A 15395-nucleotide genomic window follows, 5' to 3' on the forward strand; every position below is an offset into this window, starting at 1 on the left:
ACATCCTGCACCACCAGCATTGCCAGCCAGCCCTGATCTGATGCCTCCTTCAGTACCCAGTCAGCCCAAGGTCCAGTTCGAGGATACTCTCACACAACCCACGGTGACGCGCTGTGGAAGAGTTGTGAAGCCAAATCCAAAATATGTTGACACTTGATCACAATGACACTGACCGATGTTGGCAATAATGCAGTCACAATCTGTATTCCAACACAGAAACAAACAATCAAGACAGTGTGAAGTCATTGCAAAATCAAAATCGTTCAGGAAGAAAAGGAAAAAACAGTTGACAATTCACTTGTTTTCTTTGTTTTTCTTAGAACTGTTTAGTTATGTTCTTCATTCAGGAAGAAAGGAAAGAGACAGTTGACAATTTACTTGTTTTCTTTGTTTCAATATTTTATTATAATTTATATCTTGCATGAAGAGCAGAAATTAATAACTTTATGTTTGAGTTTAGAGTTTCATGCTACTCTTGTTTTAGCATCGCTTTGTTTTGTTACATCTCCATTGAGAAGGGAGATGTAGATTGCATTAGTTGTTTATTAGTTGTTGTGTTGGGTTGCGTCATTAAGACACTTCCTCTCCGCAGCCATGCTTGTATATGAAGCAAGCTATGATTAAAAGGCTCTCAACAAATCCAGCTATCTGCATGTTACCTTGCAAGAATGAGAACCTTACAACACCCACACACACAACACAGTCAGTACGACCATTCTTTTCCCTGTGTGTAACCAACAGCCTGTACACATGCACACATAAACAATAGTTTTGATCTAACCTCATATACACTACCCGTCATAAAAAAGTGCACCGATACATTTAGCTGTAGATCTTTGTGATGCGGCCAGTAATATTGTGACACAGAGGCAGGATTACATACGACGAGAGGACGGACAGTGAGGCTGACAGATACGAACCTTGACGAGTGCGAGGAGGATGAACAGAACGGGGTCAGTATTGCTTATTTTGATTATTGTGTGTATTTTAGTATCTGCAAGTTGGCTTTTGCGAATTTGATTTTGGGGGGTGTCCTAGGTCTCCGGTACACTGCATAAACACTAATTTATTAAAATTGAAACTCTTTAGTTCATACGATATGGGAATTAATTACCTTTCTAGCAATATACTTGGTTTTAATATAACTGGCCGCATCACAACGATCTACAGCTAAATGTATGTGTACTTTTTTGTATGACGGGTAGTGTAGAAGTGAAAAGTGACTGACCTGCTGGTAGTTCTCCAGGATGACGGCGATGTACATGTTGATGATGAAGAGGTAGGTGAGGATGATGTAGGACACCATGTAGGGGATGGCAAACCAGAAGTTGCCGCAGTCACCATCTTCAGAACTTTTCCACTTGCCGCTGGCGAGCAGGACGTGGGTGTTGTTGCAGCTGACCAAACCAAGAGTCAGATAGAATGACGATGACATTGACTGACCAAATTCACATAGGACAGAGCTATGATGGACAAGCGTGTACACACAGGACAGAGCTATACACAGGATGATGGACAAGGGTGGACTCACAGGACAGAGCTATACACAGGATGATGGACAAGGGTGGACTCACAGGACAGAGCTATACACAGGATGATGGACAAGGGTGGACTCACAGGACAGAGCTATACACAGGATGATGGACAAGGGTGGACTCACAGGACAGAGCTATACACACCATGATGGACAAGGGTGGACTCACAGGACAGAGCTATACACACGATTATGGACAAGGGTGGACACACAGGACAGAACTATACACAGGATGATGGACAAGGGTGGACTCACAGGACAGAGCTATACACAGGATGATGGACAAGGGTGGACTCACAGGACAGAGCTATACACAGGATGATGGACAAAGGTGGACACACAGGACAGAGCTATACACACCATGATGGACAAGGGTGGACTCACAGGACAGAGCTATACACAGGATGATGGACAAGGGTGGACACACAGGACAGAGCTATACACAGGATGATGGACAAGGGTGGACTAACAGGACAAAGCTATACACAGGATGATGGACAAGGGTGGACTCACAGGACAGAGCTATACACACCATGATGGACAAGGGTGGACACACAGGACAGAGCAATACACAGGATGATGGACAAGGGTGGACTCACAGGACAGAGCTATACACAGGATGATGGACAAGGGTGGACTCACAGGACAGAGCTATACACAGGATGATGGACAAGGGTGGACACACAGGACAGAGCTATACACAGGATGATGGACAAGGGTGGACTCACAGGACAGAGCTATACACACCATGATGGACAAGGGTGGACACACAGGACAGAGCTATACACAGGATGATGGACAAGGGTGGACACACAGGACAGAGCTATACACAGGATGATGGACAAGGGTGGACACACAGGACAGAGCTATACACAGGATGATGGACAAGGGTGGACTCACAGGACAGAGCTATACACAGGATGATGGACAAGGGTGGACACACAGGACAGAGCTATACACACCATGATGGACAAGAGTGGACACACAGGACAGAGCTATACACACCATGATGGACAAGGGTGGACACACAGGACAGAGCTATACACAGGATGATGGACAAGGGTGGACTCACAGGACAGAGCTAAACACACGATGATGGACAAGGGTGGACACACAGGACAGAGCTATACACAGGATGATGGACAAGGGTGGACACACAGGACTGAGCTATACACACGATGATGGACAAGGGTGGACACACAGGACTGAGCTAAACACACCATGATGGACAAGGGTGGACACACAGGACAGAGCTATACACAGGATGATGGACAAGGGTGGACTCACAGGACAGAGCTATACACAGGATGATGGACAAGGGTGGACACACAGGACAGAGCTATTCACACGATGATGGACAAGGGTGGACACACAGGACTGAGCTATACACAGGATGATGGACAAGGGTGGACTCACAGGACAGAGCTATACACAGGATGATGGACAAGGGTGGACACACAGGACAGAGCTATACACAGGATGATGGACAAGGGTGGACTCACAGGACAGAGCTAAACACACCATGATGGACAAGGGTGGACTCACAGGACAGAGCTATACACAGGATGATGGACAAGGGTGGACACACAGGACAGAGCTATACACAGGATGATGGACAAGGGTGGACACACAGGACAGAGCTAAACACACCATGATGGACAAGGGTGGACTCACAGGACAGAGCTATACACAGGATGATGGACAAGGGTGGACACACAGGACAGAGCTATACACAGGATGATGGACAAGGGTGGACACACAGGACAGAGCTAAACACACCATGATGGACAAGGGTGGACTCACAGGACAGAGCTATACACAGGATGATGGACAAGGGTGGACACACAGGACAGAGCTATACACAGGATGATGGACAAGGGTGGACTCACAGGACAGAGCTATACACAGGATGATGGACAAGGGTGGACTCACAGGACAGAGCTATACACACCATGATGGACAAGGGTGGACTCACAGGACAGAGCTATACACACGATTATGGACAAGGGTGGACACACAGGACAGAACTATACACAGGATGATGGACAAGGGTGGACTCACAGGACACAGCTATACACAGGATGATGGACAAGGGTGGACTCACAGGACAGAGCTATACACAGGATGATGGACAAAGGTGGACACACAGGACAGAGCTATACACACCATGATGGACAAGGGTGGACTCACAGGACAGAGCTATACACAGGATGATGGACAAGGGTGGACACACAGGACAGAGCTATACACAGGATGATGGACAAGGGTGGACTCACAGGACAAAGCTATACACAGGATGATGGACAAGGGTGGACTCACAGGACAGAGCTATACACACCATGATGAACAAGGGTGGACACACAGGACAGAGCAATACACAGGATGATGGACAAGGGTGGACACACAGGACAGAGCTATACACAGGATGATGGACAAGGGTGGACTCACAGGACAGAGCTATACACACCATGATGGACAAGGGTGGACACACAGGACAGAGCTATACACAGGATGATGGACAAGGGTGGACACACAGGACAGAGCTATACACAGGATGATGGACAAGGGTGGACACACAGGACAGAGCTATACACAGGATGATGGACAAGGGTGGACTCACAGGACAGAGCTATACACAGGATGATGGACAAGGGTGGACACACAGGACAGAGCTATACACACCATGATGGACAAGGGTGGACACACAGGACAGAGCTATACACACCATGATGGACAAGGGTGGACACACAGGACAGAGCTATACACAGGATGATGGACAAGGGTGGACTCACAGGACAGAGCTATACACACCATGATGGACAAGGGTGGACTCACAGGACAGAGCTATACACACCATGATGGACAAGGGTGGACACACAGGACAGAGCTATACACACGATGATGGACAAGGGTGGACACACAGGACAGAGCTATACACACCATGATGGACAAGGGTGGACTCACAGGACAGAGCTATACACACCATGATGGACAAGGGTGGACACACAGGACAGAGCTATACACAGGATGATGGACAAGGGTGGACACACAGGACAGAGCTATACACAGGATGATGGACAAGGGTGGACTCACAGGACAGAGCTATACACAGGATGATGGACAAGGGTGGACACACAGGACAGAGCTATACACACCATGATGGACAAGGGTGGACACACAGGACAGAGCTATACACACCATGATGGACAAGGGTGGACACACAGGACAGAGCTATACACACGATGATGGACAAGGGTGGACACACAGGACAGAGCTATACACACGATGATGGACAAGGGTGGACACACAGGACAGAGCTATACACACGATGATGGACAAGGGTGGACACACAGGACAGAGCTATACACACCATGATGGACAAGGGTGGACACACAGGACAGAGCTATACACACGATGATGGACAAGGGTGGACACACGGGACAGAGCTATACACACCATGATGGACAAGGGTGGACACACAGGACAGAGCTATACACACCATGATGGACAAGGGTGGACACACAGGACAGAGCTATACACACCATGATGGACAAGGGTGGACACACAGGACAGAGCTATACACACCATGATGGACAAGGGTGGACACACAGGACAGAGCTATACACACGATGATGGACAAGGGTGGACACACAGGACAGAGCTATTCACACGATGATGGACAAGGGTGGACACACAGGACTGAGCTATACACAGGATGATGGACAAGGGTGGACTCACAGGACAGAGCTATACACAGGATGATGGACAAGGGTGGACACACAGGACAGAGCTATACACAGGATGATGGACACGGGTGGACTCACAGGACAGAGCTATACACAGGATGATGGACAAGGGTGGACACACAGGACAGAGCTATACACAGGATGATGGACAAGGGTGGACACACAGGACAGAGCTATACACAGGATGATGGACAAAGGTGGACACACAGCACAGAGCTATACACAGGATGATGGACAAGGGTGGACACACAGGACAGAGCTATACACAGGATGATGGACAAGGGTGGACACACAGGACAGAGCTATACACACGATGATGGACAAGGGTGGACACACAGCACAGAGCTATACACAGGATGATGGACAAGGGTGGACACACAGGACAGAGCTATACACACCATGATGGACAAGGGTGGACTCACAGGACAGAGCTATACACAGGATGATGGACAAGGGTGGACACACAGGACAGAGCTATACACACCATGATGGACAAGGGTGGACTCACAGGACAGAGCTATACACACCATGATGGACAAGGGTGGACTCACAGGACAGAGCTATACACAGGATGATGGACAAGGGTGGACTCACAGGACAGAGCTATACACAGGATGATGGACAAGGGTGGACTCACAGGACAGAGCTATACACACGATGATGGACAAGGGTGGACACACAGCACAGAGCTATACACAGGATGATGGACAAGGGTGGACACACAGGACAGAGCTATACACAGGATGATGGACAATAATGGACACACAGAACTGAGCTATATACACAATGATAGACAAAGGTGGAATCACAAGACAGAGCTATGACGGAGGAGACGCACAAGGGTGGACACACAGAACAGAGCCAGGCACAGAGCTATGACGGAGGAGACTCACAAGGGTGGACACACAGAACAGAGCCAGGCACAGAGCTATGACGGAGGAGACTCACAAGGGTGGACACACAGAACAGAGCCAGGCACAGAGCTATGACGGAGGAGACTCACAAGGGTGGACACACAGAACAGAGCCAGGCTAAGAGCTATGACGGAGGAGACTCACAAGGGTGGACACACAGAACAGAGCCAGGCTAAGAGCTATGACGGAGGAGACTCACAAGGGTGGACACACAGAACAGAGCCAGGCTAAGAGCTATGCCATATGACGGAGGAGACTCACAAGGGTGGACACACAGAACAGAGCCAGGCACTGAGCTATGACGGAGGAGACTCACAAGGGTGGACACACAGAACAGAGCCAGGCTAAGAGCTATGACGGAGGAGACTCACAAGGGTGGACACACAGAACAGAGCCAGGCTAAGAGCTATGACGGAGGACACTCACAAGGGTGGACACACAGAACAGAGCCAGGCTAAGAGCTATGACGGAGGAGACTCACAAGGGTGGACACACAGAACAGAGCCAGGCTAAGAGCTATGACCTAGGACACTCACAAGGGTGGACACACAGAACAGAGCCAGGCTAAGAGCTATGACGGAGGAGACTCACAAGGGTGGACACACAGAACAGAGCCAGGCTAAGAGCTATGACCTAGGACACTCACAAGGGTGGACACACAGAACAGAGCCAGGCACAGAGCTATGACGGAGGAGACTCACAAGGGTGGACACACAGAACAGAGCCAGGCTAAGAGCTATGACGGAGGACACTCACAAGGGTGGACACACAGAACAGAGCCAGGCTAAGAGCTATGACGGAGGAGACTTACAAGGGTGGACACACAGAACAGAGCCAGGCTAAGAGCTATGACGGAGGACACTCACAAGGGTGGACACACAGAACAGAGCCAGGCTAAGAGCTATGACGGAGGAGACTCACAAGGGTGGACACACAGAACAGAGCCAGGCTAAGAGCTATGACCTAGGACACTCACAAGGGTGGACACACAGAACAGAGCCAGGCTAAGAGCTATGACGGAGGAGACTCACAAGGGTGGACACACAGAACAGAGCCAGGCTAAGAGCTATGACCTAGGACACTCACAAGGGTGGACACACAGAACAGAGTCAGGCACAGAGCTATGACGGAGGAGACTCACAAGGGTGGACACACAGAACAGAGCCAGGCTAAGAGCTATGACGGAGGACACTCACAAGGGTGGACACACAGAACAGAGCCAGGCTAAGAGCTATGACGGAGGAGACTCACAAGGGTGGACACACAGAACAGAGCCAGGCACAGAGCTATGACGGAGGAGACTCACAAGGGTGGACACACAGAACAGAGCCAGGCACTGAGCTATGACGGAGGAGACTCACAAGGGTGGACACACAGAACAGAGCCAGGCACAGAGCTATGACGGAGGAGACTCACAAGGGTGGACACACAGAACAGAGCCAGGCACAGAGCTATGACGGAGGAGACTCACAAGGGTGGACACACAGAACAGAGCCAGGCTAAGAGCTATGACGGAGGAGACTCACAAGGGTGGACACACAGAACAGAGCCAGGCTAAGAGCTATGACCTAGGAGACTCACAAGGGTGGACACACAGAACAGAGCCAGGCTAAGAGCTATGACCTAGGAGACTCACAAGGGTGGACACACAGAACAGAGCCCGGTGTCACGAACTGAAAACTCTGCCTGAACAATCCTTCTCATTGCGTTCAATGCGCATGCGCTAACATGGGGAGATTAATCAGGTCGTGAACAACCTAACCCTAAACCTGCTAACCCATACCCTAACCCATACCCATGGTTCGTTCGGTCAAAGGGTCGCATTTTTTAAGTCCAAGATTGGTGCATGCGCATTGACCGCATTGAGAAGGATTGTTCAGCAGAGGTTTCAGTTCCTGACACCGGCACAGAGCTATGACGGAGGAGACTCACAATGGCTCCTGTATGAGGAGCGGGTCGAGGACGTCGTTCCAGCCAGCGGCCGTGGAGAGGCTAAGCAACAGGAGGGCCGAGTTCTTCAGGGTCCGGAAGTTCAGGTGCGGCGTGAGCGCGCCCGTCAGTTTGACGTTGTGGAAGAGGAACATGCCGAAGATGGCGTAGATGAAGAGGCACACCATCAGCAAGGCCATGATGTTGAAGGTAGCGGGCAGCGAGATCACCAGCGAGAACATCACTTTCCGCAGACCTTTCGCCACCTGAGATGGTCAACCAGCAACAATTACCCTTCTACCCCACCGTAATCCATAACCCATGTCGTACTCAAGAAAGCAGTTCACAGGCACATAAAATCATTTTCTACTTATCAAGACCTTGTCACAGATAAATCATGTCATACTCATGTAGTTTTCACTCAGATCAGCAGACTATATATATATATATACAAGAGCCATACGAAACATTGTAACGGGAAACACTACAGCACTTTAAACTTCGTAGTTGTCCACATTAACGTTACATCTTTTCAATACGCTTTCGACCCACATACGCACGAGCTCACTTTCTTTTCAATCAAGATTACTTCCGGTCCATTTTGAACAGGTGACGTACAGGTTTGATGCCTTGTGTTATAGCCCGCCTCCAATATATAAGCAATAGAAACATTGCAGAGAGAAAACTGAAAGAGGGAGAGAGAGAGAGAGGCAGAGAGGAGATAAAGAGAGAGAGAGAGAGAGAGAGAGAGAGAGAGAGAGACAGAAAAAGAGAGAGAGACAAAGAGAGAGACAGAAAGTCACCTTAATGATACGAAGGACTTTACTGATTCGGAAAATACGAAGCAGTCGGAGGAACGTGGGAGGAAAGAGCAGGCTGCCTTCATAGAAGCCGGCTTTGGCTGCAGATCACATTAGAAACATATCAGTTTCAGAAAACGTAAATCGTACTGTCAGTAGGAAAGGCTGGTCTTTACACCGCCGTAAATCACGTCGAGTTGGTTGTGCGTGGGCGTTGTTAAAGTAATTCCATCTGTAACCACAGCTATTCTATTTCAAACTTCGCCAAATATTGCGACAAATGTCTTACTCAAACTAAAGCATTAAATCCTGTGTCATTTCATTCAAACTTTCTATGCCAGTTAAGGCTGTTCACTTCAATATCTCGGTCACCTTTCGGCTTAAAGATTTCTTTTACAGGGATCACGTGACCGGCGCTCAAATAAGGGTACCCTCAAAATCGACAGGACAATAACAGAGGGGACCAATCAAAAAATGACGAAAAATCACAATAGGTAGAACTTTGCAACGTTTACATTCGAAAAGAAAGTCAAATCAATTAACTACCCAGAACATGATTTTTTGGCTCACGTAAGTGTAGCCTATGCGATGCTAACTTTTGTCTGTCTGTGCGTGCGTGCGTGCGTATGTATGTATGTATATATGTATGTATGTCTGTGGTAGAAACTTTAACATTTGAAGACGTCATATTACATTGACGTCACATTATGACGTACGAGGGTTAGAAGTCACGCGATGGAATTACTGAAAGTCTCGGTGATTGTTATTTTGAGCGGGCCGAGACTATTTGGCAGTCGTGTCCATGTAAGTAGGCTACATGCAGACAGACAGATCTAGATCTAGTGTCTCGCTTTCTTTCACAGTTTCACCTATGCTCTTTCTGTCTGTGTGTGTGTGTGTGTGTGTGTGTGTGTGTGTGTGTGTGTGTGTGTGTGTGTGTGTGTGTGTGTGTGTGTGTGTGTGTGTACTGTGTGTGTGTATGTGTGACGGAGTGATTGAGTTTGTGTTACTGTTTGTCGATTTCTTACGTGAGCCTTGAAGGCTTCGCCTCTTGTTTGTGCTAGTTTACGTATTTCGTGTGCTACGCTATTCCTACTAATGCAGGAGTTGATCGCATGAGCGGTCAAAAACGGGATTTTTTGCATCCATTGTGAGGTGTATCATGAAACAAGAAGGGCAAAGCCCATACGACTCACATGCTTGACCTTGACATGACCTTGACCTTCAGGGTACCTAGCAATGACATCATACACTAAGAACTGCTTTACACATTTTTCCTACCAAAATACATGTGACCTTGACCCAAGGTCAAGGTCATCCAAGGTCATGCAACACAAAGCTGTTAATTCAAGACATAGGAAGTACAATGGTGCTTATTGGCTCTTTCTACCATGAGATATGGTCACTTTTAGTGGTTCACTACCTTATTTTGGTCACATTTCATAAGGGTCAAAGTGACCTTGACCTTGATCATATGTGACCAAATGTGTCTCATGATGAAAGCATAACATGTGCCCCACATAATTTTTAAGTTTGAAACAGTTATCTTCCATAGTTCAGGGTCAAGGTCACTTCAAAATATGTATACAATCCAACTTTGAAGAGCTCCTGTGACCTTGACCTTGAAGCAAGGTAAATCAAACTGGTATCAAAAGATGGGGCTTACTTTGCCCTATATATCATATATAGGTGAGGTATTCAATCTCAAAAACTTCAGAGAAAATGGGAAAAATGTGAAAAATAGCTGTTTTTTAGACAACATTTATGGCCCCTGCGACCTTGACCTTGAAGCAAGGTCAAGATGCTATGTATGTTTTTTGGGGCCTTGTCATCATACACCATCTTGCCAAATTTGGTACTGATAGACTGAATAGTGTCCAAGAAATATCCAACGTTAAAGTTTTCCGGACGGACGGACGTCCGGACGGACGGACGGACGGACGGACGGACGACTCGGGTGAGTACATAGACTCACTTTTGCTTCGCATGTGAGTCAAAAAAGCGCTGTATTTTAGGAATGACTTGGTGGATTGCTTTAAAACTGAATATTTTGCCAACATACCAGACGTACTTCGAGTAAAATTCGGATTGTTACAAGTATTTGAAGGTGATCCAGATAATAAAGGGAACGGCCTTAATTTTTCGGCGACGTTTATTTTGCTCCTTCATTCTCATCCGTGTTAGTTGCGCTACCAAAATATTTATTATAATGTATTCTTAAGATTCAACTTGTTACGTACCATCTGCCTGGTTGTCATGAACGACCAGGCTGTACGAATGGACTGCCACATCTGAAACAAGAAGCAAAGCAAAGGATTACACTATTAACGTCGTTCAAACTTTACTCGGGTCAGTTTATGGGGAGAGGTGCGATCCTAGCTACTTTCTTTATGCCTGTCTTACACTGTGCTGAATATCCGTGCGAATATGAACATGTTGTATTCGGCAAAAAAAGAGACGAATGGACAGGAAAAAATATTGAAAATTCGAAGCCTTACCGATCATTGCGAATGCATACAAATCCATATACGATGGTCTTGCGGATGTATTACGAACGTTGCGAGTGGCCTTGCGAGTGTTTGCAAACATTTTACGAATAAAGCGATTATGCAATTCGCATTGTTCGGAATACTGCTCTTACACTGTGCCGAATCTCCCTTGCGAATAGAATTACCAATAATTCTTAATGATCGGGACATGGTCGCAAGACATTCGTAAATGTTCTTAACCATTCGCCACCATTCGTCTCTTGTTGCGAATATTAGCAACATGCTCCTAATATTCGCAAGGAATGCATATTCTTCAGTATTCGCAAGCCATTCGTAATCATCGTAAAGGTATTCGTAGCGCTCGCAAGGCATTCGCAATGATCGGTACACATTTGCAAGCACTCGCAACTATTCGTAAGACATTCGTAAGAAATGTGTATATGAACATGTTGTATTTGGCAAAAAAAAGAGACTAATGGACAGGAAAAATATTGACCATTCGAAGCCTTACGAATCCTTGCAAATGTCTTACGAATGGTTGCGAGTGCTTGCGAATGTCTGCTGATCATTGCAAATGCATACGAATCTATATTCGCAAGGATATTCGGCACAGTGTAAGACAGGCATAACGAATGTTTGCGAATGCCTTGCGAGCCTGACGAATACATTGCGATGATTACGAATGTTCGCAAGGATATTCAGCACAGTCAGTGTGAGACAGGCATTACGAATGGTTGCGAATGCCTTGCGAGCGTTACGAATACATTGCGATGATTACGAATGTCTTGCGAAATCTTACAAGTACGTTGCAAAAAAGTTAAGAATATGACTTCTTTGCGAATATTAGGAACATGTTGCTATGTTCAAAACAAGAGACGAATGGTGGCGAATGGAACATTTACGAATGTCTTTCGACCATGTCCCAATCATTGTGAATTATTGGAAAATTCTATTCGCAAGGGCAATTCGGCACAGTGTAAGAGTAGCTTTAAACCTATAGCAATCTTCATGGCATTAGCACCCAGCGGCAGTCGTCCCTGTCATGGTGGCAATGTGCGATGATACAGGCAGGTCATGGTGAGAATGTGGATTGACCCAGACAGGTCATAGTGACAATGTACGATGATACAGACAGGTCATAGTGACAATGTACGATGATTCCGACAGGTCATGGTGCCGGTGAGAATGTGGATTGACACAGACAGGTCTTGGTGACAATGTGCGATGATACAGACAGGTCAAGGTGACAATGTGCGATGATACAGGCAGGTCAAGGTGACAATGTGCGATGATACAAACAGGTCAAGGTGGAAATGTACGATGATACAGACAGGTCATGGTGACAATGTGCGATGATACAGACAGGTCAAGGTGACAATGTGCGATGATACAGACAGGTCAAGGTGACAATGTGCGATGATACAGACAGGTCATGGTGACAATGTGCGATGATACAGACAGGTCAAGGTGACAATGTGCGATGATACAGACAGGTCAAGGTGACAATGTGCGATGATACAGACAGGTCATGGTGACAATGTGCGATGATACAGACAGGTCAAGGTGACAATGTGCGATGATACAGACAGGTCAAGGTGACAATGTGCGATGATACAGACAGGTCATGGTGACAATGTGCGATGATACAGACAGGTCAAGGTGACAATGTGCGATGATACAGACAGGTCAAGCTGACAATGTGCGATGATACAGACAAGTCATGGTGACAATGTGCGATGATACAGACAGGTCAAGGTGACAATGTACGATGATACAGACAGGTCAAGGTGACAATGTGCGATGATACAGACAAGTCATGGTGACAATGGGCGATGATACAGTTGGGCCAAGGTGACAATGTACGATGATACAGACAGGTCAAGGTGACAATGTACGATGATACAGACAGGTCATGGTGACGATGTGCGATGATACAGACAGGTCAAGGTGACAATGTGCGATGATACAGACAGGTCATGGTGACAATGTGCGATGATACAGACAGGTCATGGTGACAATGTGCGATGATACAGACAGGTCAAGGTGACAATGTACGATGACACAGAGAGGTCAAGGTGACAATGTGCGATTTGATGATACAGACAGGTCATGGTGACAATGTGCGATGATACAGACAGGTCATGGTGACAATGTACGATGATATAGACAGGTCATGGTGACGATGTGCGATGATACAGACAGGTCAAGGTGACAATGTGCGATGATACAGACAGGTCATGGTGACAATGTGCGATGATACAGACAGGTCAAGGTGACAATGTGCGATGATACAGACAGGTCATGGTGACAATGTGCGATTATACAGGCAGGTCATGGCGACAATGTACGATGATACAGACAGGTCATGGTGACAATGTGCGATTATACAGGCAGGTCATGGCGACAATGTGCGATGATACAGACAGGTCATGGTGACGATGTGCGATGATACAGACAGGTCAAGGTGACAATGTACGATGATACAGACAGGTCAAGGTGACAATGTGCGATGATACAGGCAGGTCAAGGTGACAATGTACGATGATACAGACAGGTCATGGTGACAATGTGCGATGATACAGACAGGTCATGGTGACAATGTGCGATTATACAGGCAGGTCATGGCGACAATGTACGATGACACAGAGAGGTCAAGGTGACAATGTGCGATTTGATGATACAGGCAGGTCATGGCGACAATGTACGATGATACAGGCAGGTCAAGGTGACAATGTACGATGATACAGACAGGTCATGGTGACAATGTGCGATGATACAGACAGGTCATGGTGACAATGTGCGATGATACAGGCAGGTCATGGCGACAATGTACGATGATATACGGGAGGATCAGGATGGTAATGTGCTATGATACGGACACAGATGAGTAAAGAAGCGCCTCACTGGTGAAGGAAAAGACGGCCACAGTGAAGTCATATACGTTCCACGGTACCGTGAAGTAGTGCTGTCTTAGACCCACGATCTTCAGCAGAGCTTCCAGCGTGAAGAATGTGCTGAACGCTATCTCCAACATGAACATCACCTGTCACATATGAACATCACCTGTCATATATGAACATCACCTTCACACATGAACATCACCGGTCACACATGAACATCACCTGTCACATATGAACATCACCTGTTACACATAAACATCACCTGTCACACATGAACATCACCTGTCACACATGAACATCACCTGTCATACATGAACATCACCTGTCACACATGAACATCACCTGTTACATGAACATCACCTGTCACATGAACATCACCTGTCATATATGAACATCACCTGTCATACATGAACATCACCTGTCATACATGAACATCACCTTTCATCCATGAACATCACCTGTCATACGTGAACATCACCTGTCATGCATGTACATCACCTGTCATACAGGAACATCATTCATTTGAACATCACCTGTCTCACACCCGCCTAGACCTTTCAAATATGGTGACAGTCAAACAGATGTGAGTCATGTCTGGAAAGTTTCAAAGCATTTGATGAAATAACATTCGAGAAAACCTCATCGATAATTTTGTTTGACTACACACGGAAATGTCTAAATGACTGCACATTACAAAACCCTCCCGATTGTTCTAATGATCAAAAGAGATAATTTTCCGTTTGTTTATCGGAACATGGCTACGCTTTGGCTTTGGAATTTGATACGGGTCAACCAGGCTTGTCTCATGTCTGGAAGTCATAAAACTCTGGAAGTATGTGAAGTGTCAAAACTCCTACTTTCAAAAAGGTGTTAGGAATTGATAATTGTGAATGCTATGACCTGAACTCGACATAAAGATGTTAGAAATTGATAATTGTGAATGATGGGCGCTGTGGCGGGGTGGTAAGACGTCGGCCTCTTAATCGGAAGGTCGAGGGTTCGAATCCCGGCCGCGGCCGCCTGGTGGGTTAAGTGTGGAGATTTTTCTGATCTCCCAGGTCAACTTATGTGCAGACCTGCTTG

At 46.9% G+C, this 15395-nt stretch overlaps 1 protein-coding gene across 4 annotated transcripts in view; it reads right to left on the bottom strand.

Annotated features, from left to right (window-relative positions):
- LOC138946890 (sodium channel protein 1 brain-like) overlaps positions 1-15395 on the bottom strand; it is a 206328-nt gene that overhangs the window by 41169 nt on the left and 149764 nt on the right. For all 4 annotated transcript variants that reach the window (XR_011449462.1, XR_011449465.1, XM_070318295.1 and 1 more), the window contains exons 32-36: positions 14317-14455; positions 11164-11214; positions 8927-9024; positions 8127-8389; positions 1229-1397 (exon numbers count right to left, since the gene is read on the bottom strand). Coding sequence is in view for 2 of the 4 variants with exons in the window: in XM_070318295.1 (XP_070174396.1) it covers positions 1229-1397; positions 8127-8389; positions 8927-9024; positions 11164-11214; positions 14317-14455 (720 nt within the window). In the remaining 2 variants the exon portion in view is untranslated. The remainder of the gene's footprint in view (positions 1-1228; positions 1398-8126; positions 8390-8926; positions 9025-11163; positions 11215-14316; positions 14456-15395) is intronic.

This window comes from Littorina saxatilis, linkage group LG1 (genome assembly GCF_037325665.1).
Source record: "Littorina saxatilis isolate snail1 linkage group LG1, US_GU_Lsax_2.0, whole genome shotgun sequence".
Taxonomy (NCBI): Eukaryota; Metazoa; Mollusca; class Gastropoda; order Littorinimorpha; family Littorinidae; genus Littorina; species Littorina saxatilis.